Source organism: Panthera tigris, chromosome D4 (assembly GCF_018350195.1).
Source record: "Panthera tigris isolate Pti1 chromosome D4, P.tigris_Pti1_mat1.1, whole genome shotgun sequence".
NCBI classification, from domain to species: domain Eukaryota; kingdom Metazoa; phylum Chordata; class Mammalia; order Carnivora; family Felidae; genus Panthera; species Panthera tigris.
Genome location: NC_056672.1, coordinates 10,801,868 through 10,826,362, shown reverse-complemented (window position 1 = coordinate 10,826,362; position 24,495 = coordinate 10,801,868). Strand labels below are relative to the sequence as shown.

At 38.9% G+C, this 24,495-nt stretch overlaps 1 protein-coding gene and 1 pseudogene across 2 annotated transcripts in view; both read right to left on the bottom strand.

Annotated features, from left to right (window-relative positions):
* CBWD1 (COBW domain containing 1) overlaps nt 1–16,876 on the bottom strand; it is a 51,020-nt gene extending 34,144 nt beyond the window's left edge. Inside the window, exons 1-4 of one of the 2 annotated variants that reach the window (XM_042964330.1) lie at nt 16,569–16,876; nt 12,262–12,348; nt 8,910–9,006; nt 7,476–7,567 (exon numbers count right to left, since the gene is read on the bottom strand). In XM_042964330.1, the coding sequence (XP_042820264.1) occupies nt 7,476–7,567; nt 8,910–9,006; nt 12,262–12,348; nt 16,569–16,833 (541 nt within the window). In that variant the 5' untranslated portion in view covers nt 16,834–16,876. The remainder of the gene's footprint in view (nt 1–7,475; nt 7,568–8,909; nt 9,007–12,261; nt 12,349–16,568) is intronic. The other variant, XM_007077469.3, reaches the window with a different exon arrangement.
* Nucleotides 9,678–9,831, bottom strand: LOC122233349 (annotated as a pseudogene).
* Nucleotides 16,877–24,495: the final 7,619 nt, after the last annotated feature.

Genomic DNA, 24,495 nt, shown 5'->3' with positions numbered 1-24,495 from the left:
CTGATAGTTCATTATTTGAGTATAGCAACGGAACAGATTTCTGTATACTGATTTTGTATACTACGGCATGACAGTTCATTTATTCTCACAGGTTTTTTTGGGGGGGCAGTCTTTAGGGTTTTCTGTATATAGTATCATCTGCAAACAGTGATAGTTTTATTTCTTTCCTTCCAATGTGGATGACTTTATCTTTTTTTCTTGGGTAATTGCTATGGGTAGGCCTTCTCATACTTACTGAATAAAATTAACACGAGTGGGCATCCTTATTTTGTTCCTGATTTTAGAGCATACAATTGAGTATGGGTTTGTCATATATGGCCTTTATTATATTGAAGTACATTCTATCTATACTCACTTTAAGAGTTTTTATCATAAATGGAAGTTCAATCTTATCAAAGGTTTTTTCTGCATTTATTGAGATGATCACATGATTATTATCCTTCATTTTGTTATGTGGTGCATCACACCAATGATGTGCAGATGTTAAAACATACTTGCATTCCTGGAATAAATCCCATTGATCATGATCAATGATCCTTTTAATATATTGTTGAATTTGATTTGCGAATATTTTGTTGGGAATTTTTACATCTCTGTTTATCAGCGATACCAGCATATAATTTTTCTTTTCTTCTCTTTTTTGTGGTGTCCTTGTCTGGTTTTGGTATCAGGGTAATGTTGGCCTCATAAATGAGTTTGGAAGCATTCTTTCCTCTTCAATATTTTGGAAGTTTGAGAAGAATAGGTATTACATGTTTTTTAAATGTTTGGTAGAAGTCACCAAAGAAGATGTCTGGTGCGGGAGGTTTTTGATTACAGATTCAATCTCCTTACTGGTAATCCATCTATTCAGATTTTCTACGTCTTCATGGAAGACAGAAGGTCTCAAAAGATTGTATGGTACTAGGAATTAACCTATTTCATTATCATAGTAGTCTCTCAATTCTCAATTTTTGAGGCATATGTCAACTTCTCTTTCGTTTCTGATTTTTATCTTTTCAAAGAACCAGCTCTTACTTTCATTGATCTTTTCTATTGTTGTTGTTGTTTTTTTTGTCTTGACTTCATATATTTCTGCTCTCAATCTTAATTCTTTCATTTTACTATGAGATTCATTTTTTCTTCTTTTTCTAGTTCCCTTAGATAGGGTGTCTTTTTATGAACTTGTCCCTTAGAACTGCTTTTGCTGCAGCCTACGATTTTGGATTGTTTTATTTCCATTTTCATTTGTGTCAAGGTATTTTTTTATATCCCCTTTGATTTTTTTCATTGACCCACTGGTTACAACAGTTGCATGTTATTTAAATTCCACATATTTTTATTTTTCCAGTTTTCTCCATGTAATTGACTTTTTTTCATACCAGTGTCATTAAGGACTATGACCAGTGTCTACACCTGATATGACGTCAATCTTCTTAAATTTACTGAGACTTGTTTTGTGGTCTAGTGTATGATCCTAGAGAATGTTTCATACACAGAGAATAATGTGTATTCTGCTATTTGGGGATGGTATGCTTTGTATACAATTACCCTTAAACAATGCAGGGGTTGGGGCACTGACCTCCCATGCAGTCAAAAATCCACATATAACCTCTGACTTTCCAAAAACTTAACTGCTAATACCCTACTGTTAGCCAGAAGCCATACTGATAATATAAAGTCAACTGACACATATTATGTATGTTGTATATATTATATATCGTATTTTTACAATGAACTAAATTAGAGAAAATATTACTAATAAAATCATAAGGAATAGAAAATACATTTTATAGTATTATACTACAAAACATCTGCATGTAAGTGGACCCACAGAGCTCCAACCCATGTTGTTCAAGGATCAACTGTATACCTATTAAGACCATTTGGTCTCATGTGTTGTTTAAGGCCAGTACTTTCTTATTGGTTTTCTATCTGGATAACCTATCCATTGATGTAAATGGAGTATTAAAGTCTTCTACTACTGTATTGCTTTCCATTTCCCCCTTTAAGTCTGTAACATTTGCTTTATATATGTAGGAATTCCTATGTTGAGTGCGTAAATATTTTCAAATGTCATATCCTCTTGTTGGATTGACGCTTTGTCATTGTGTAATGTCCTTTATCTTTTATTACAGACTTGTTTTCAAGTCTTTTTTGTCTGATATAAGTAGAGCCACACCAGCTTTCATTTGCATTTGCATGGAGTATCTTTTTCTACAGCCTTCACTTTCAGTCTGTGTGTATTAGATCTGAAGTGAATCTCTTGTAGGCAGTAATATACAAACGAATCTTTTTTTAATCTATTCAACTACTGTACATCTTTGGATTGGAGGCTGTATCCATTTAAATTTAAAGGAATTATTGATACGCATGTACTTCTTACCATTTTGTTCATTATTTTCTGGCTGGTTTTGTAGTCCCTCTCTCTTCATCTCTTGCTGTCTTCCCTTGCAGTTTGATGCCTTTCTTCAGTGCAATGTTTAGATTCCTTTCTCATTATATTTTCAGTATCTCTCATAGGTTTTTGCTTTGTAGTTACCATGAGGTTCACATGACAACCTATATATATACATGTCTATTTCAAGTTGATAGCAACTTACAGTTGAACGTAGTGTGAAAACTCTACATTTTTGCTCCCCCATTTTGTTTCTGTTGGCCACATTTTGTTTTTGATGTCGTATTTTACATCTCTTTACTCTGTGTGTCCCTTAGGTATTGTTGTTATACTTAATTTTACTACTTTTGTCTTTTAGCCTTCATGGTAAGTTTATAAGTGGTTAATCCACCACCTTTACTACATATGTGCCTTTACCAGCAAGATTTTTACTTTTGTATGTTTTGTTAATAGTACCTTTTCAGCTTAAAGAAGTTCCTTTATCATGTCTGTAAGGCCAGTTTAGTGGTGAACTCCTTTAACTTTTGTTGTCTAGAAACCTCTCCTTCAATTCTGAATGATAACCCTGGCAGGTAGAATACTCTTGGTTGGGAGTTTTTTCCTTTCAGCACTTTGAATATATCATGCCACCATGGCATGCAAAGCTTCATCTAAAATCACAGCTGATAGTGATTTGAGGATTCCCTTGAACTTAACAACTTGTTTTTCTCATGCTACTTTTAAGATCCTCTCTTTAATTTTTGACATTTTAATGATGTCTCTTGATGTGGATGCCTTTGAATTCATCTTATTTGGAACTCTGCTTCTGGGACCTCAATGTCTGTTTCCTTCCCCAGGTTAGGGAAGCTTTCTGCCTCTTTCATTCTATTTTCCTTTGGGATCCCTATAACATGAATGTTATTCCACTTCACGTTGTCCCATAGGCTCTTAAGCTATCTTCATTAATTTTTCATTGTTGTTGTTGTTGTTTTGTTTGGCTGAGTTCCACTGCCCTGGCTTCTAGGTCACCAATCTATTCTGCTTTATTTATTCTGATGCTGAACCCTTCTAATATATTTTGCTATGCAGTTACTGTATTCTTCAGCTCTGCAACTGGTGTTTGGTACTTCCTTACATTTTCTATCTCTTTGTTTAAGTCTGTGTTCAACCATTCTTCTGACTCTGGTAAGCATCTTTATAACCATTATCTGGAACTCTTTATCAGATAGGTTACTTCTCTCCACTTCATTAAGGTCTTTTGTCTGAGGTTTTGTCTCATTCTTTTGTTTGGAAAATATTCCTGTCTCCTCATTTTACTTGACTCTCTGTGTTTGTTTCTATGTATTGAGCAAAGCATCTACCTTTCTCAGTCTGGAAGGAGTGTCCTTCCAAAGGAGATAAACCTTATTGTTCAACCTTGCCCTAGCTCTTGGTTGTCTCTCTGAAACATTGTGATTACTAAATTAGCCTGATTTATTCTGGATAGATCCCAGTTGCTGAGGGTGTGTCAAGACCCACTAGTGTTCCAAAGGGAGTGATCTCAGCACCTAGTTTCAGGTTGATTGGAAAACAGATCCTCGGGGGGACCTTTTGGAGTATGCAACTATAAACCCTGTTGACCTCTAGGCCCAGAGATCTGGAGGTGTCCCCTGAAGTCCAGCTGCAAAAATCAGGGCTTCAGACAAGTGTACAAGCTTTTTGGAGGTGCCAGCAAGCTATGGTGCGATCAGAGGAGAGATCAAAGATAGTGTCTACCTGCCTACATTCCCTGAGAGCACCTTTGAAGCCTACCTCTCAGGGTGAAGCTCCAGGACAAACAGATGAGCCTTTTCCAGAGGCAGACTAGTGGTGTGTTTTAGCCTGCTACCTACACAGTGCCTTGGGTATGGTAGCCTTTCTATTACAGTCCCATGGGGCCCAGAAACTCAAGTCCCTCTGGCCACCAGGGCCAGGTGATCAAGGGGCATTCCCAGTGTGGACTGCACTCAAAGGCAGACTTTAGCAAGGCTGCCAGAGTGCTGAGGGTGGGGCACACTCCTGCTTTAGGGATGCAGGAGGAGAACAGTGGGGGCAGGATACACCCAAGGCTTTAGTGAGGCAGGGTGACGGCTGGGGGTGGGGCACACTCGTGGTTTAGGGAGGCTGTGTCCGCAGTACCTGACTGAATTGGCAGAGTGAAAGGAGAGTGCAAAAATGGTGCTCACGACACCTCTGTCCCCAAAGAAAGTCCCAACTGATCCTAGTTCCTCCCGCAAACACTTCTGTATTAACAAATGAATCTCCTTCACACATAATCCAGTCACTTCTCAAACTGCTGTGTTTGCACTGGGTCCAGTCCCAAGATGAATGTACTTGTGTGTAAGTACCTCCAAAGGAGTATCTCAGATTCCCCACAGCCCCCCAGGTCCACTGTACACAAACCCCTTTGTTTCCAAATCCATTTTGGGGGCCTTGTCTCTCTAATGCAGGTTCTAAGGGTTGACATACCCAAACTGGGGCATAAACCCATCCCTCCTCAGGTAAAGACTCCAGACCTGTGAAACCTTCCTCTCTTGTGGGTCACTGTACCAGGGTGAAGATTTTGACAAGATCATCTCTCTGCCTCTACTCCCCATTTCAATGTGGCCCTTCCATTCCTTGGTGTAAAGGGAATTCTTCACCTAGCTTTCAGTTCTTTCTGAGCAGGAAGTAGTCCACAAGTAGCTGCGGATCTGGTGTGTCTGTGGAAGGAGGGGAAGTTCAGGGTGTTCCTAAGCTTCCATCTTGAACTGCCTCCAAGTTCTTTTCTTTTACATTCAAGTGAAACTAAATTAATATTAAGAATAGCACAAAGAGAGGCGTCTGGGTGGCTCAGTATGTTAAGCGACTGACTCTTGGTTTCGGCTCAGGTCACGATCTCACAGTTTCGTGAGTTCGAGCCCCATATCAGGCTCTGCGCCGATAGCGTGGAGACTGTTTGGGATTCTGTCTTCATCTCTCTCTGCCCCTCCCCGACTCATGATGTCTCTCTCTCAAAAATAAATAAACTTAAAAAAATTAGAAAAAAAAAAAGAATAGCACAAAGAATGCAATCTCTGTATAAAACTATCTCTGTATATTTATACAGCTTTCAGAAGCACACAGAGCAGGGTTTCCCAAATTTATGAATGTATAACAATCACTTGGGGGGCTTATTAAAATAGATTGCTGGGCCTCACTCTTACAGATTCTGATTCAATATATCTGGGATGGGGCCCAAGAATCTTCATTTTTCAAGCTCCTAACAGAGACTGATGCTGTCATTCAGCAAATGGCATTGGCACAGAAAAATCCCTGGAATAAAATTTACCTACTTTAACTTCAAGGTAGTAAAATACGGTATGATTTATTTTAACTTTCTTCTTTGCATTTTCTTAGGTATTGGGTAAATTTTTTTTTTTACAATGAATGTTCCATTTTTATCCAAACGATAAAATCATTAAAGAAAGTTAGAAGCAAGAAATATTAACCTGTTTACACCTACAATTTGTAAAAAAGCTTTCTCTGAGATCCTTATTTAACTTTTCCTTCTCCCTCTGAAAAGGTGAACCATGTTTTACTAAACTCACCTATTCTCAAAGAAAAGTTACAGGAGTTTTTCTCTATTAAACAGCTACCATGAAAGAAATTGGTATTTGCTCTTTCAAAAAGGAGACATACAATATATTTCCCAATCTTACCAAATGTACGTGCATTTGATATTTAATAACAATGTAATAGTCCAACTCCTATCATCCATCAAATCTATTAGAAATGTATGAAAATGTATGTAGTATAGTCTACTACAGGACTGAAACAGCCCAACTCAACACTAATTTGAAAACATGAGGACAATGCTATTATGTACTATTAAAAAAAAATTTTTTTTAAATGTTTATTTATTTTTGAGATAGGGAGAGACAGAGCATGAACGGGGGAGGGTCAGAGAGAGAGAGAGGGAGACACAGAATCTGAAACAGGCTCCAGGCTCTGAGCTGTCAGCACAGAGCCCGATGCGGGGCTTGAACTCATGAACCGCAAGATCATGACCTGAGCCGAAGTCGGACGCTTAACCGCCTGAGCCACCCAGGAGCCCCTATTATGTACCACTGATTACATTTGGACCATCAGCATACTCCAATATTTCTTTTAAACCATTATGATCCCTTTTGATTAAATTTTATTTTTTATTTTAAGCAAGCTCCAAGCCCAATGATGGGCTTGAACTCACGACACTGAGATCAAGAGTCACATGCTCTACTGACTGAGCTAACCAGGGACCCCATGACTCCTTTAATAAACTATTCCTAAACAGTACTTTTCTGTAGTTTTATGGCCCAATGCCATTAACTCATAAAAAAAAAAAAAAAAAAAAAAGTACGACCAGACTTGTAAAACAAACACTAAATATTCTGCAAACTAGGAATAAAGGTGTTACCTAGATATTTGGGTAAGAGGGAAACAGACACCTACTGTTAAAAACAGATCAACTCTGTGTAGCTTTCAACAGAGAAGTTTATACGTAATTCCACTAACAGATAAAAATTTCATGGATAATCATTAATTCCACACCAGGAAAAAGGCCCAGTAGGCTTAATTTAACTCTGTACCTAAAGACAGTATTAACAAATAAAATTATTTCAACTTTAGTAGTAGAAAAACAAAATAGTAACAATTAATTGAAAAGGACCAAGTATAGCTGGGATTAGAGTCCAAAAGCTCTTAAATATCTCTAAATGATTCTCTAAGAAAGCTGGATTAGAAGATAATCAGAAATAAGATCTCTCTCTGTACAGTATGACCAATCAAATATATACTTATAAGTAGGATGTCTCTATTTTTCCTAAATTTCCATACTTTCAACAACTTTTGTTCCTGTAATAATTTTAAAACAATCAGCTGAAATTCAAATCCAATTATCAGGTTAAAAGTACCAAGTACTCTGATCATGATTTATCTACGAAAGAAACATGACAACCCAGTATTTTTCCTGTTTTAAACAACAGCAACAAGTTTTTGGTCTGGAGTAAAGATTATTATTAATACCTACATTACATATTTCTCTAATACATTTCAAATGTTTAAGAACTACATTCTGGTTATTAATAATATCATTTCTTACCAGGATCTGCTAACCCAGTGGTCTCTAATAGTATGTAATCAAATTTCCCCTTCTTCTGCATCAAATTCTCAATAGCTCTAAGGCCATTGTCCCTGGAGAATACCAAAATATAAAAAATAGTTGATTACCTGAATATTAAAGTGATCATTATAAACGTTTTAAAATATACTTAGCAACCTGAGACAAAGATAGCTTAGGAATATAAAAATTAAACTCATTTCCCAAACTTCTAAGACAATGTCCGTCAATATTTACCAATGGTGGGAAAAAATAGATGCACGTGTACTGATAAGTAAAATAAATCAAGTACATGATGGATATTTTAATTTTATTACAGCTAAAAGCAGAGGAAATTTTAATAAACCTGACCGAAGTCAAATTCTGCTCTTTTTATAGTACTATGAAAGAAAAAATCAACATCCAAAAGAATAAAATTTATCAATTACAGTGGTTTAATATAACAATTAAAGGGACACAATCATGAAATACTTTTCAATTCTGTTCTGAATTAGAGTGCCAGACTTTAGTCTTCCTTTTTACTTAGAACATCAACAGTGCAAGAGAAGACTTAATGGGTTTCATTTTGGTTATTCAAGAAAAGCTGTCATGATTTTAGCTTTGTTAATATATTTGACTCAAAGTCAAACATCAAACGATGTAGGAAAAATTTAATTCACTAGAATATACAAAATCAACACTAATTTACTCAAATATTTGAGTGACTAGGTTATCAGGTCCTTTTCTCAGATCTATGGTATATTAGTGGAAACAAGAGACAACGTCCTTAGAGACAATCGTAAGTGGTGGAACAGAACTTGAGGCTTTTTACCTTTTTGATGGTCATTTATTTTTGTTTCTATAAGTTGAATCCTTGGAAATAAGACCAATGACTCATTAAAAGTAAAATAATAATTTTTTATACATGAAATGTGAGTTTCATATACTAGAGATTATTAATTAAACCCTGACATCTGGGGCACCTGGATGGCTCAGTCGGTTAAGTGTCCGACTTTGGCTCAGGTCATGATCTCACCATTTGTGAGTTCGAGCCCCGCGTCAGGCTCTGTGCTGACAGCTTGGAGCCTGGAGGCTGCTTTGGATTCTCTGTCTCCCTCTCTCTCTCTACCCCTCCCCTGCTCACACTCTGTCTCTTTCAAGAAAATAAACATTTTTAAAAAAAGTTTAAACCCTGACATCAAAGACAATAAAAAGAAACTCAAAAAAAGGGCTAAAACATTAGGGCTGACAGAAAAATAAATAGGACAGCAAGAAACACTCTAAGAAATTACATCCTAATAAATTATTTTCTATATGACAATACAATGGAGCAGATTACATAAATTTAGTGAAATTACACAAGAAAATCAAAGCTGGAAATCTAATCAATAAACATTTATAACAGACTAACAAGCACACAGTAAACACATTCCTCACTTTACTGAACAGCAGAGGCAACCATTTCTAAGTTCCAGCCACTCTTCATACAGCTCTCCACCCTGGCTGACAGCTAAAGATTTCTCCACGGCACTTCCTAGAATAAGTAACAAGAAGTGCTCTTTAGATTATGTTCATTAGCCAACCAAAAACAAAGATGAGGATAGCAACAACAAAGATTTCAAACCATTTACACAAATACACTTTGTAACTTTCATTCTTTCATTCTATCCATGCAGCCTCAATGTTTTAAACTCTACTACTGTAGATTACTTTAGCTTTTATTTCTTTAAGAGGATTTAAGCCCCTACAAAGGCAGAACCAAAATTAATCTCTCATTAACTACTTCCTCTTCAGGCCTCTCACCTGCCCACTCCTGTACCCTAATGAAGTAGCTATTTCAAAAGCACTCTTTCTTGTCCATGACCAACTAATATGTTTAATATGTTGGTTTTTATATGCCCTTAACTCTCTTAAAAGATTGACTTACCTATCTTCTTCCTTTTCATTCTTCCTCTAAATTGTTTTTGTTTCTATTACACAGATTCTAGATATTGCCAGTATGAGTAAAAACCCCAGTTCATTTTGAGGAAGTTTGGTTGGCCAGGGTATCAATGTGCTTGCTCATTTAAAAATTAAATTTTTTAAGTTTCCTCATAATGCTTACTTAAGAAACAATAATATGTGAAATTCTGAGATGCTTGTTATAATAAAAGAATGATTTTAAATATCTTACTTTTCCTCCAGTAAATAAATATACCATAGCCAAGGAAGAGTTCTAAATGTCCAGTAAAGAAAATGGCCAAAAAAGAAAACTGAATAATTTTTCATTTCCCTGTTTTTTGTTTATATTCCAGTTAGGCAAGGATACCCAAGAACTTTGATACTATACTTGATCTTAGCCAAAAGGCCAAGAAGCGATGGGGATAAAGAGCTTTGAAAGGGACTGCTACAAAATTTGGGGTTTAGAGAATATTAATAAAATGCAAAGGAAGGTATTGCAAATGCTGTAAATGACAAAATGATAAAAATGATTCCAAAAGAATGATGAAAAATACTAACAAATACTAATAAATGTGAGCAGTGTCCAACAGATCGGTTAATAAGAAGCTAAAATACAAGACTAGGATTAAAAAAATCTTAGCATTTTTATTTTATCTAACAGACTTTTCACTTTGGTTTACTGACATCAGAAATCAAATGTAACAGGTCTCCCTGTTCATAAAACCTAGCTCCTTGGGCGCCTGGGTGGCTCAGTTAGTTAAGCGTCTGACTTCAGCTCAGGTCATGATCTCATGGTTCATGAGTTCGAGCCCCGCATCAGGCTCTGTGCTGACAGCTCAGAGCCTGGAACCTGCTTCGGATTCTGTGTCTCCCTCTCTCTCTGTCCCTTCCCAGCTTGCATTCCGTCTCTCTCTCTCTCAAAAATAAATAAACATTAAAAAAAAAAAAAAAAACTAGCTCCTTTACTCATTTATAACTGATAAAATTGTGTTTGGAAGTAGTTCAAGGGGCAGGGTGACTCAGTCGGTTGAGTGTCTGACTTTGGCTCAGATCATAACCTCGCAGTTGATGAGTTCGAGCCCCACATCCGGCTCTGTGCTGACAGCTCAGAGCCTGGAGCCTGCTTCCGATTCTGTGTCTCCCCGTCTCTCTGCCTCTCCCCTACTCATGCTCTGTTTCTCTGTCTCAAAAATAAATCAGCATTAAAAAAGTTAAAAAAGAAAAAAAAAGAAGTTCAACATAAGATATTTTTGGCAAAAACTGAGCTTTAATTAAAATTCACACTTAGATTTTTCTTATATAAAAGTAATCAAAGAATTGTGTCTAACACTGCTGTAGATTTTTTTATAGTACAGTTCAATAATAAAAACAAACAAAAAAAAATGGAATTTTAAATGCATGCATTTCCACAAATAATTGTAGGTGCTTGAGGATGGAAACCATATATTTAACTCATTTTTAAAATCTTCAATTTTAGGGGCGCCTGGGTGGCTCAGTCGCTTAAGCGTCCGACTTCGGCTCAGGTCACGATCTAGCGGTATGTGAGTTCGAGCCCCGCGTCGGGCTCTGTGCTGACTGCTCAGAGCCTGGAGCCTGTTTCAGATTCTGTGTCTCCCTCTCTCTCTGACCCTCCCCCGTTCATGCTCTGTCTCTCTCTGTCTCAAAAATAAATAAATGTTAAAAAAAAAAAAAAATTTAAAATCTTCAATTTTAAGGGGCACCTGGGTGATTCAGTTGGTTAAACCTCCGACTTTGGCTCAGGTCACGATCTCACTGTTCGTGGGTTCAAGCCCCATGTCAGGCTTTGTACCGACAGTTCAGAGCCTGGACCCTGCTTTGAATTCTGTCTCTCCCTCTCTCTATCCATCCCCAACTTGTGCTTTCTCTCCATCAAAGATAAATAATGTCAAAAAAAAATTAAAATCTTAAGGGTTTTTTTCCCAAGATTTTTTGTCAATGTTTATTTTTGAGAGAGAACCAAGGCACAAGCTGGGGAGGGGCAGACAGAGAAGTAGACAGAGGATCTGAAGCAGGCTCCAGGCTCTGAGCTGTCAGCACAGAGCCCCACGCGGGGCTCGGACCCACGGACCACGAGATCATGATCTGAGCCAAAGTCGGACACTTAACCAACTGAGCCACCCAGGCGCCCCCCAAAATCTTCAGTTTTAAATGCTTTGCAAATATTAATAAACATCTAACAAGGTAAACCTAAAAATACAAAAGCATTTTAAAATGTTTTTCAGGGACGCCTGGGTGGCCCAGTTGGTTGAGCAACTGACTTCAGCTCAGGTCATGATCTCACGGTTTGTGAGTTCGAGCCCCACGTCGGGCTCTGTGCTGACAGCTCAGAGCCTGGAGCCTGCTTCTGATTCTGGGTCTCCCTCTCTCTCTGCCCCTCCCCCACTCGTGCTCTGTCTCTCTCTGTCTCAGAAATAAACATTAAAAAAAAATTTTTTTAATAAAATAAAATAAAATGTTTTTCAAGTTACAAGTGAACAATATAGTCTGTACAAAAGCACCTTGAAAATGCCTGAAAGAACTTTCCTTCATATGTTTAGATTTTTACTTCTGGAGTTCTTTCATGTAAAAACCTAATTTAATTCTGTTGCTATGAATTCCAAAATTATGTAAAATAAAATTTTATAAAAACTATCTGATTTCAGTTCCTCAAATCTGCACAAAATAAAGCTTCACAGAAATTAATCTGTTTTTCCCAAAACTATCCACATTAGTGTGTTTGCATTATAATACTTTGTATTTTTGTTTTTAAATACGGAATATCAATACACCAGGGGTATAAACCATCCTATAAATTCTTAAATTATAGTATTCATTGAATTTTACTTACCTTCCCCAAATTCATTTAAAATAACAGCTACTCTTTTACTATGTTGCTCTGTCAAAATATAGTTCAGAAGTGTTGTCTTCCCAGCACCTATAAAATATATTTGGTTTAAATAACAACATTGAAAGGTTAATTTAAAAGGCATACACACACAAAAACAGAGTCCCAATGTTTTAAAGTTTTTCCATGCTATTTTAAAAATATTATTTAACTATGGCATAGAAGATTCTAGAGGGAAAGATTAAGTGCCTTGGCAAAGTATTAAAAAAGCTTTATGTTCACATAAAATCTTGTATTTACAAATACTCCTACAATTTGGATCAGCTTTCTTTGACCTCATGTGACAAACATACGTCTTTTACATAAATTAATACATTTCATATAAAGACAACTAAATTTTCTATTAAATAAGGAATTATTGAAATACTGGCTTCCAAGGAATGAAGTACTCATGTAGTTCATAAAATAAGCACTTTTACATGATAACAATTTTTCTTAGCAAAGAATATATGGTTTACTTCCCTAAAATTTACATGTAAAGCCCTGTATTTTATTTCAACATCCATCATTAACCAAACAGAAACAAATTCAAACAGACTATAGAGCTACTTTTAGTATGCTTAGTCTATAAAAAATATATATATACACACATATGTATATACATACATATATATAGACGTATGTATATATGAACATATATATACACATATACATATATGGGTGTATACGTATGTATATATACATACATATACATATACATATATGGGTGTATATACATATGTGTATATACATATACATATACATACACTTGACTGTTGAACTATGAGGGTCGTGGGTCCACCTATATGCGGATTTTTTTTCTGTAAATACAGCACAGTACGGTAAATGTATTTTCTCTCCCTGATGATTTCTTCAGAACATTTTTTTTCTAGCTTACTTTATTGTAATATAGTATGTCATACATATAACATACAAAATATGCATTAATCAACAGTTTATATTATCAGGAAGGCTTCCGGTCAACAGTAGGCTATTAGCAGTTAAGTTTTGGAGGAGTCAAAAGTTATATGCGGGTTTCCAACTGTGCAAAATGGTGGCACCCCTAACCCTCACACTGTTCAAGGGTCAATTGTCACTGTCTACGTGTCTATAAAACACAAACAAAAAGGGAGAATGGTTGTAGGAGATGCTAACGATGTACGGAATGTTCAGTATTTACAAAGATAAATTCACAAAGCTACACTAACTTTATCCAGTAGGTGGCATGTGAAACCTAATATGTTCAGCTCAAGTGGAAGAAAAATGTTTATCTCGTGAACCGTATATACCAAAGTTCAAAGAGGGAAAAAAATATACTGCACAGTAGTGTTATTCGATTGTATGAATCTATCATTTGTTTACTCTTCTGTTGGCAGACATTTGGGTTATTTCCAGTGTTCTGTTCTTCCAAACAGGGCTGCTAAGAACTTTTACAAATCAGCTTGTACACATCTTCTGAAGCACATTTACAAGATTCTAGTGTATAACTAGGTGGGATTTAATGATCATTAGGGTATCAACATCTTGAACACTGTTACGTCACATTCCTTTAAAGGCTGTTGAAGGGATGAAGGGCTTGTGTTTAGGGCTCTTTAAAAAGCTCAACATCACAAAAGTGTGCAGCACAAACTGAAAGGGGCATAGCTTAAGGGCAATGAGGAAATTCTTAGAACCAGTCCGAGTATGAGACAGAGACCCTGAACATGAGTGCAGCATAGGTAGTGGCAGTGAAAATGGAAAGGAAGAGGTGAATGTAAGAAATTTCTAATAGATTTACTAGCAGTTAATAATTAACCATATGATGAAACAGAAGACTTTAAGGCACAGTTCATTCATTCAAGTCTACTATGGGGGCATCTGGGTGGCTCAGTCGGTTAAGCATCCGACTTCAGTTCAGGTCATGATCTCACAGCTCCTGAGTATGAGCCCCGCACTGGGCTCTGTGCTGACAGCTCAGAGCTTGGAGCCTGTTTGGATTCTGTGTACCCCTCTCTCTGCCCCTCCCCCACTCATGTTCGCTCTCTCTCAAATATAAATAAACACACAAAAAAATGTTAAGTCTCCTATGGGCCAGATGTTATGCCGGGCCTTGGTGAAATGGGCACAAAACAAAGATATACTGTCTCTCCTTTCACAATGCTTACAAACACTAAGAGAGTGGGAGATGTAAGGGAATTCTGATCAATAAACAGGTAATTATGTCACAGGATTATACAGTGGATAGGAGATGTACAAGATGTTATGAAGCACCTAAGAGGGATGTCGAGGCAGAGGACTAACAAAAAAGAAAAGTATTCCGGGGGCTAAAGTACGTGGCACCTTTTATAAGTGAAAGTATTCAGTGTGACTGGACCACAGTTCTGAAGGCGAGAAAGGCCGTCAAGAGCTGGATCATATAGGACCTTTTGATTCATGTTGAGGAACTTGAACTGTAAACCAAAAGGAAACCACTGATGGGTGTTAACGAATCAGTTGACACCTATAAAGATCATTCAGGCTCAAGTACAAAGACTATATTAAAAGGGAGCATGACTCAAGACTAGTTAGAAAACTTTTAGAGTATTCCAGGTCATTGGAATCACAGGAGCAGGAGGATTGGAGGGCAAAACATAGGAAGTTGTGGACCTGCTGAGTTTGAGATGTCTGTGGGATATCAAAATAGAAACTGAGTGTGAAGTTAAAAGGATGGACAGAGGTGGGCAAATTTTGTAAGAGGGACAGCCAGAGAAGTAGGTGGAAGTATCCAGAAGAAAAATGTGATGGAAGATAATAGGACGATGTTTCAAAAAAGAGAAAATGGTCAAGAATAAGCAGTGAAACTATATTCAGCAACAAGGTTGTTGGCAAAGCCCTCATTCCTAAGCCTCAGGCCGCTACCTCCAATGCTCTAGTGACCTACAGATGAGCAAAATGGGGGAGGCCAGAGGGGCAAGTCTGAACTATACCACCTCAGACGAGGAATTTGCTTAACTTCTTCGTAGGGGAGCCTCTGAATAACAGTGGGAAAACACCAAAAGTAAATCCCTTTATAAAATTAATCCTGAGTTGGGGCGCCTGGGTGGCTCAGTCGGTTGAGTGTCCGACTTCGGCTCAGGTCATGATCTCACGGTCCCGTCCTTGAGTTCGAGCCCCGCGTCGGGCTCTGTGCTGACAGCTCAGAGCCCGGAGCCCGTTTCAGATTCTGTGTCTCCCTCTCTCTCTGACCCTCCCCCGTTCATGCTCTGTCTCTCTCTGTCTCAAAAATAAATAAATGTTAAAAAAAATTTTTTTAATTAATCCTGAGTAAAAAGGAGAATAAACTTAGTCCACAAAGCTTAAAAAATATATAAATAAATAACCCCACCAGTGGTTTAATTCTTATTTTTATGTAAAAGGCCCTCAGGTCTAGAAACGGTATTATCTACCCCCAAATCGTTTGGCTTTATTTACAGTTCTTAACTTTCCCCACACAATTAATATGCTCATGTATTTACTCTAGCCCTTCTATTAAAATGTAAGGTTTTAAAATAATACTCGTCAGATTTTTCTAATAAAGGATCACAAGTGTAAACGCACCAACTGTCCTTCAGGAAATTGTACGTTTACACGCCTATGAATCCAAGGGTCCCTGAGCACTGCTGAATGTCTACAGCTTGAGAAATAGTCTTGGAGGGTGGAGATTTTATTCTTACCACCTCTCCAAGAGTGCTTTGCAAACAGATCTCAAAAAAAAAAAAAAAAAAAAAATCTGAGATAGTCCTCGCCACGAAGAGCTGGAAGAGACTGGCTCGAGGTGGAAGGGAATCTACTAAGGAATACTCTTGTGGGTCGAGCATTTTACAGACAGGGCACCGTTTAATGGTAATAGACGTAAGGTAGGTGTTTCCTGCCCCGTTTTGCAGATGAGTAAACAAACTCAAACAGGTGACTGGTAACACGCCCACCTTCAAGTGCGGTTGAAGAGCTTCAGAAAGGTAAGATAACTCGGTAGCTGTCACAAGGATAATTAAGGGGCGGGTCCAGGCCTCTCAGTGCAAGGCCAGAACTAGCTTCAAACTGTGAGGTTAACTTTGAAGCTCACTTGATAAATGTGGATCTAATGCAAGGGGTCTGGGCATCCCTGAGCCCCGAGACGAGAAGCAACCCATACAGGGGGCAAGTGACCCAGCCCCTACGTCAGAGACATCTGCTATCTGCCAGAAGGCCCAGATGCCTCAGGTGAAGAGGCAACGGCAAGTCCCCCAAATCCCAGGATAAGTTCACGGTATTTTCTGACCGGGATGGTTAGTTACCTAAATACCCGGTGATAATTGTGACTGGGATCTTAGCGCCGGGGCCAGACTTTTCCTCCTCCTCTCTTAGCTTCGTCCCAATGGGGACCAATTCAGGACAGTCCTCCTCCGCCTGCTCCTCTTCTTCATCCTCAGCTCCAAGAGCCGGAAACATCCCGGCCAACTGCACAGCACGCCTCCCCCTCGGCCCCAGAGCCGGGACCAAAACACCGAAAGGCAGCTGCGCACGCCGATCACGCCACGCCGGGCGCGTCATTGACGTCATTACGCCGCGACGCGCGGCTCCTCCCCGTCCCGCCCCGATTTCCAGGACCCCGGCCGAGGACCGCCTCGCCTGGTAGCCACGCCCCCGGAGGAGCTGGGCACACCCCCCCGGCTGCGCTCTCTGAACCTGAGCGAGGCTGGGCGGAGTTGCTAGGGCTCCAGCCTCTGATGCTGTCCCTGTGCGCTCTGACCAGGACCTGGGTGGTGGGAAGGAGGAGTGGCCTGACCTAAACAGCCCCCGTAGAGAAGAGACTTTGCCAACTTGACATTTTTTTGGTGTCATTAAAAAACTTTAATTCATAGGGGAAAGAACGAGAAGCTATACTCCTACTATCTTAATGGTAATTTTTCTACCTGAAGGAATAACCGGTGAAACGTTTTCTTTTTTATAATTACATATTTTACACGTGTATCCCAAGTTTTACAATGTACATGCATTGCTTTTATTTATTTATTTTTCTCATTTTTTATTTGGACTCGGGTAACCTGTGTTCATTTATCATATTCTTTGATTCACGACATTCTCATCATTAATCCATGGCTAGCCCTCTTTTATAGTTATATGTTTATAATGAACTCCTTTGATTTCATCCCTAGCCGGGGAACATTACCAATAAGTTACAGCTACCTATATGGGGCCAGTATTCTATTTCAATGCTCTGCCCTCTTCCCTAAGGTAGTAACCATGGGCGTGAGTTGATTTGGAGTGACTGATCATTCCCTCCTTTCTTTTCAGTTTTATCACATATATAGGTACATAGACAATATGTTGTTTAATTTTTGTTTGTCTTGGAACTTCATAAAAATTGTATCGTTCAGTATGTAATCTCCCCGGGGTTATCTATATGTGACTATATGGCAATTCATTCATTCATCTCTTCTCAATTATTTCCAGGTTTTGCTCTACGAACTGCATTCAGTGACCCTTCAGCACTGCATTATTGCCTGAACAGAAGCTGTTACAGCCCTAACCGTCCCTTCCACATTTCTCACATATGTTCTTACAGACTCCCCGTATAGGACTCTGACAGAATGTTATACTAACATTGCTTATCTCACCAAGAGTAACCTGTCCCCAGCAAGGCCAGCTCAGTCAAGGTGACTGGCAAATACTGCTGTAACAGTATATAGCCTTGGTCAGAGCAAAGAGAGTTCTACACAGTACAATGGTCAAAGGTTAAAGACATCCCAACTGTTTATCACTGGATGAATGAATAAACAAAACGTGGTGTATCCATAGAGTGAAAAATTATCTCACAATGAACAGGAAGGAAGTACCTGCTATGAGATGGAAAAAGCAATGTGCTAAGTGAAAGAAGGCATTCAAAAAACACATATTTTATGATTCCGTTTATGTGAGATGTGCAGAGTAAGCCAGTCTATCGAAACAGAAAGTAGATTAGCTGTTATCAGGGTCTAGAGGGGCTGAGGGAAGTGACTGCCAATCTGGACATTTTGGGGGTGATGAAAATGTTCTCAAATTAATTGCAGTGATGGTAGGTAGCACAACTCTGAAAATACAAAAAAAAATTGAATTGTATACTTTAAATAGGCGTATTGTATGCTTTTTGAATTTTATTTCAATAAAGATGCTATTATTATTATTATTATTATTATTATTTCAATTTACTTGGTTTTCGAGAGAGAGCACATGCTCCTGAAAAGGGGAGGTGCAGAGAGAGACTCCCAAGCAGGTTCCGTGCAGTCAGTGCGGAGCCCAACATGGGAGCTCAATCTCACTACTTTATTAACTTTTCAAAATTTAACAAGCACCTATCTGAAGAGGTGAGAGTTTTGATATATTCAGACATATGGCTTGCGATCTCAGCTCTCCCTACACGTGAGACTGTCTTTACTTCAGGACTTACCGCTTTTATACATTCTATTATGAGTGAGGCTTTGTTTTTGTTATTTGATCCCAAATGCCTTTTAAAATAAGCAAAAAAAGGGGCGCCTGGGTGGCTCAGCCGGTTGAGCGTCCAGCTTCAGCTCAGGTCATGATCTCACGGTCCATGAGTTCGGGCCCCGCATCCGGCTCTGTGCTGACAGCTCAGAGCCTGGAGCCTGCTTCCGATTCTGTGTCTCCCTCTCTCTCTCTGACCCTCCCCCATTCATGCTCTGTCTCTCTCTGTCCCAAGAATAAATAAACATTAAAAAAATTTGGGGCGCCTGGGTGGCGCAGTCGGTTAAGCGCCCGACTTCAGCCAGGTCACGATCTCGCGGTCCGTGAGTTCGAGCCCCGCGTCAGGCTCTGGGCTGATGGCTCGGAGCCTGGAGCCTGTTTCCGATTCTGTGTCTCCCTCTCTCTCTGCCCCTCCCCCGTTCATGCTCTGTCTCTCTCTGTCCCAAAAATAAATAAAATACGTTGAAAAAAAAAAAATTTAAAGGGGCGCCTGGGTGGCGCAGTCGGTTAAGCGTCCGACTTCAGCCAGGTCATGATCTCGCAGTCCGTGAGTTCGAGCCCCGCGTCAGGCTCTGGGCTGACGGCTCAGAGCCTGGAGCCTGTTTCCGATTCTGTGTCTCCCTCTCTCTGACCCTCCCCCGTTCATGCTCTGTCTCTCTCTGTCCCAAAAATAAAAACAAAACAAAACAAAAAAAAAAAAAACGTTGAAAAAAAAATTTAAAAAAAAATAATAAAATAAGCAAAAAAAAAAAAAGAAGAAGAAGAAATCCTAAGTATAATATTGTAGAATCTAGTACATCTTCTAATGTAACTTTAAAATTTCCTCGATTTTACAATTTTTCTTAGCTTTCAGTAGCTTTGTCGTAAAACAGCGACGACAATAATAGCAATGTGTGGATCCCTAACCATCTGATAGGCATTGTGTATGCACATTAAATGCATTATCTCATTTAACTTGGCAGGATAAATAGTATTCATATGCTCATTGATAGACAAGGAAACTAAGCTGTAGAAAAGTTAAATATCTTGCTCCAGTTCATACAGTTAGTAAATGGCAGCCCTGGGGCTCAATCCAGATTTGCCTGACACTCAATTACATGCTCTCCTAAACCAGGATCTTCAAACTTCTTCTGTAAAGGGCCAGGTAGTAAATATTTTAAATTTTACAGGCCAACAGCCAAATTCAAGGATATAATGTAGGTACTTAATAAGAGAGAACGAACTTCTGCAAATCTTGAAATTTGAACTTGACCTGATTTTCATATGTCACGAAATACTATTTCGTATGAAATACTGTTCTTTCATTCTGAGCTTGCAGACAGTACAGAGAGAGGCAGTGAGCCATAGTTCACCAACTACAGATCGAAGCCAATAGGTACTGCCTTGTTAAACTGTATTCAGTGAAATTTTGCCAAAATAGGTCATCCTTGTTATTTCTTTATTTCTTTACTACTATTTTTTTATAGCACGCTTGCTATTTTAAGCTGGGTTTAGAAATCATTCACCATTGCAAGAAACCCTTGCCCTCCAAGAGCTAGATGTCGCTGTTACCACCATATTAATATTCAGAGGAACGTCAGAAGTGGAGAAGCTTCAACTGTCTCTCCAAGGAAACTGATACCTGGTCTCAGAGGGACCCGATTTAGGCAGCACCTGAGTCTGCTTAACGGTAGGAGCCCTCTTGCATTGGAGCCGGGCAGCTTCATGGAAATAACCCTGCCTTAAGTCCTTTCACACAGCAACCTGCTCCCCACTTTGCCTCATTTTAACTCCTTTGAACAGTTACGAGAGTTGCCATATCAGAGGAAATCAGAGGAAAGCTAAAAATAATGCCAGCTTGGTTTTGCTTTTCTTTTTTTCTTTTTCTTTTTTTTCTTCTCTCATTTTGCAACTTCCTGCAAAGCGAAGAACACAGTAATGGCCAGCAATAGCTATTGGTTTAGAGGAAAGGAAACTTCGGGTTTCAAAATGAACCCAGTTCCTCTTACCTAGCTGTGGTTGGTAAACAAACAACGAACACATAAAATATTTCTTAACCACTTAATATTTATCAATTTATCTGCTGTTTTTCACTAGGTGCACACGGACAAAGTGGGAACATTTCTGAAAGGCCAGAAGTCAGGGGCTTTTATTCTTGTGACCGCTTTAGTTAGGATAGAATATCAATATTCAAATATCATATAGCCCTCTGTTTAGACATAAAACTCTTGTCAGGACATGAAATCATATTCTTTCCCCAGAAGGCTGAGAGTAGCTGGCAAGTGAAATAGGTACATTTTGGTGTTTTTAGAGAGTATGACTTTCATTTCAAAGGTTGTCAGTAATATTACTTGAATTCGTTGTCTTTGGCTATTAAACCATACTGTTAATAAGGCATAATTACAGCCTAGTCACTTATAAATCAGTTTCACACTCACACAGAAGAAAACATTATTCAAAGCCTGCTAGCTGGTCAACTTGGGCAGTGCACTGTTCTGTCCAAAATATACTACCAGGCAAGGAGTGGATGTCGAGCAAAACTAAAAACAAAAAAAAAGAAAAAAGAAAAAAGAAAGAAAAAAAAGCCGTGCAATGATTGTGCTGTAATAGTTTAGGAGACCGTCTAAATAATATCCTCTTTTCTTGTCAACGGACATTTCAAAGTGACATTTGTGGCTTTGAGCTTTACTCTCTAACTTTTATAGTTTTAGAGAGATTCCAAAATCCATGGGCACCTACCCATGATTTCTTAAACGTAAGTAAAAAACACAAAAATAAAATACCTTCATTCTTCCTTCTTCTTTCCTACTCCTTCAGATCCCCTCAAAGAGTGTTTAGTTGCACGTAACTGAAATATTCTACTGTCAGCCAAGTCAGGTCTTCCCAGCATCAAGCTAGTGTCTTCTGAGTCCTGTGGCTCCGCCTCTCAGGCACCCTGAAGTCATGTACGGAAAAAGATTCGTGAATTCTTTTTAGATTGATTTACTTTCCTCCTATTATGGTAATGTTGTTGTTCTGGCCTTGAGTACCCGTGTAGACGGCTCCAAATACATGGCAGCACAGATTTTCAAGCCTTCCAGCCACCTCCATACTTACATCTCAGCCACATGGTCTTTTCTTTTTTAATTAAAAAAATTTTTTTAATTACATTTATTTATTTTTGAGAGACAGAGTGAGACAGAGCGTGAGTGGGAGAGGGGCAGAGAGAGGAGACACAGACTCCGAAGCAGGCTCCGGGCTCTGAGCTGTCAGCACAGAGCCTGACGCTGGGCTTGAACTCACAAACCGTGAGAACATTACCTAAGCCAAAGTCAGACACTTAACCGAATGAGCCACCCAGACGTCCCTTTAACTTTTTTAATGTTTATTTATTCTTGAGAGAGAGACAGAGACAGAGCACAAGTGGGGGGAGGAAGCAGGCTCCAGGCTCTGAGCTGTCAGCACAGAGCCCGATGCAGGGCTCAAACTCACAAACCATGAGCTCATGACCTGAGCCAAAGTCAGACATTTAACAAACTGAGCCACCCAGGCGCCCCCACATGTTCTTTTTTTAGGGAACTTCCTTCATACTGACATCCTTCAGCACGCTTACTCCTTCTACAAGCGACCTTTATTTTAGTGATCCTTCCAAACTTATATGCATAATAATTTGAAATTCCCTGAATTAGGTGTTTGCATTACCCAACATTCTCCCCCTTATTTAATAATAGCAGAATCTTGATTTTAATTTAATTTAATTTAATTTTAATTTTTTTAATGTTTATTTATTTTTGAGAGGAAGAGAGAGACAGAGTGTAAGCCAGGGAGGGGCAGAGAGAGAGGGAGACACAGAACCCACTAACCGTGAGATCATGGCCTGAGCCAAAGTCGGACACTCAACCAACTGAGCCACCCAGGTGCCCCAGAATCCTGATTTTTTTAAAGCTCATTTATTTATTTTGAGACAGAGGGAGAGAGCACAAACGGGGGAATGACAGAGAGAGAGGGCAAGAGAGAGAATCCCAAGCAGGCTGCACATTGTCAGCGCAGAGCCCGACAGAGAGCTCGAATTCATGAACCATGAGACCATGACCTGAGCCAAAACCAAGAGTCAGACGCTTCACCGACTTAGCCACCCAGGTGCCCCCAGAATCCTGATTTTTAAGCGAGGTACATAGCTTCCAAGATAAAGACTACAGTTTCCAGTCTGCCTTATAGCTGGGTATGGCCGCGTAACAGAGTTCTGGCTGATAGACTGCAGAAGGGCCATGGGGGCAGTTTTGCAGAATGTAGTGGCCTTCGTTCCTTCCTTCATCTGCCCACCTGGGATGCCACAGTGATGCCTGAAGCACTCCTTGTTTCCCATGCCCTACAGGTGGGGGAGCGGGGACTCAGAAGCAACCTGCAGGCTGAGCGCTGGGCTGAGCAGGGTGGCAGGAGAGGGAAATGATTTTGCATGTTGTTTAGATTTCTGTGTTTGCCACTGAAACGAATCCTCCCCAAGAGAGGGTTTTATTTGTTTGTCTTTAAAATCATATGAATAACGGCCGAATGTATTCTAATTAGAAAACAATTCAAAGAGTACAGGAGCATCTAAGGGAGACAGTGGAAATCTCTGCCACTCCCCAAAGCCTCAACCCCCTTCACTGATGTTATACAACCTCAGTTTTAAATTCATAATTTCTGGTCCACAGTTCTGGGTTACTTACAATTAATGTGCTTCTACGCACATACTGTATTTATTTTATAACAGGCTCAGGGTTTGCACTGTGTGTTTACTACGCATAACTTTACATATGCACTTTTATAATTTAATTGTGGTTTGTGAATTTTGGGCAACAGTGTACAATACATGGCTTAAATTCATGTCTGAGCTGCTGTTTGCAGAAAGATGAGTTTACATACTGGGTCTTGATCACCGTGCTGTTTCGTGCTTGAGTTATAACTCACCTCTTCAAAGCCTAGAGCAACACTTCTGGAAAGTATTAGCAGACAGAATATTTTACTGTATACTTTTATGGCTTGATGGTTCTTTTAACCGCATCCATTTTTCTTTATGAAATGTTCTAACTCCCACAAGCTGGCAATGATAATGGCAGAAGTTCAGCTTTGGCACATTTCCTTAAGCACTGATAAGTACAAAGTATATATACAAGTGGTATTTATGTAACGATGTGTAATTATTAGAATACAACTTGTTAACGGGGTTTGTCTTTGAGGAAGACGAAATAGGGAAGGTGATTTGGGTGGCAGACATAAAGAGGAAGGAGAAGCCCTCTACCCCAAAAGAAAAAAAAAAAAAAACTTTAAAAATAGTACGTATAAAATACACAAAAATTGTTTTAAATGCATTCACAATATAATCCTGTTTAGATAAAATTAAATATATTTGAATATACAGTTGACCCTTGAAACACGTGGGGATTTTCAACCTCATGCTATCGAAAATCTACAGATAAATGTCAACTCCCCCAAAGCTTAATTACAGGTAGCCCACTGTTGGCCAGCAGCCTTACCAAAAACATAAAAAGTCAATTAACACAAATTTTTATTATATACCTTATCCTTACAATAAAATAAGTTAGAGAAAAGAAAATTGTATTAATAAAAGCATGAGAGAAAATACATTTATGACGCAAACTTGTGCTGGTCAAGGATTAACTGTCGACGTGTATGTGTACTACGGGCAATGGGATAAAGGAGAGATGGTTACCTTTTATTTTTTTATTTTTTAAAAAAAATATTTTTTTAACGTTTATTTATTTTTGAGACAGAGAGAGACAGAGCATTAACGGGGGAGGG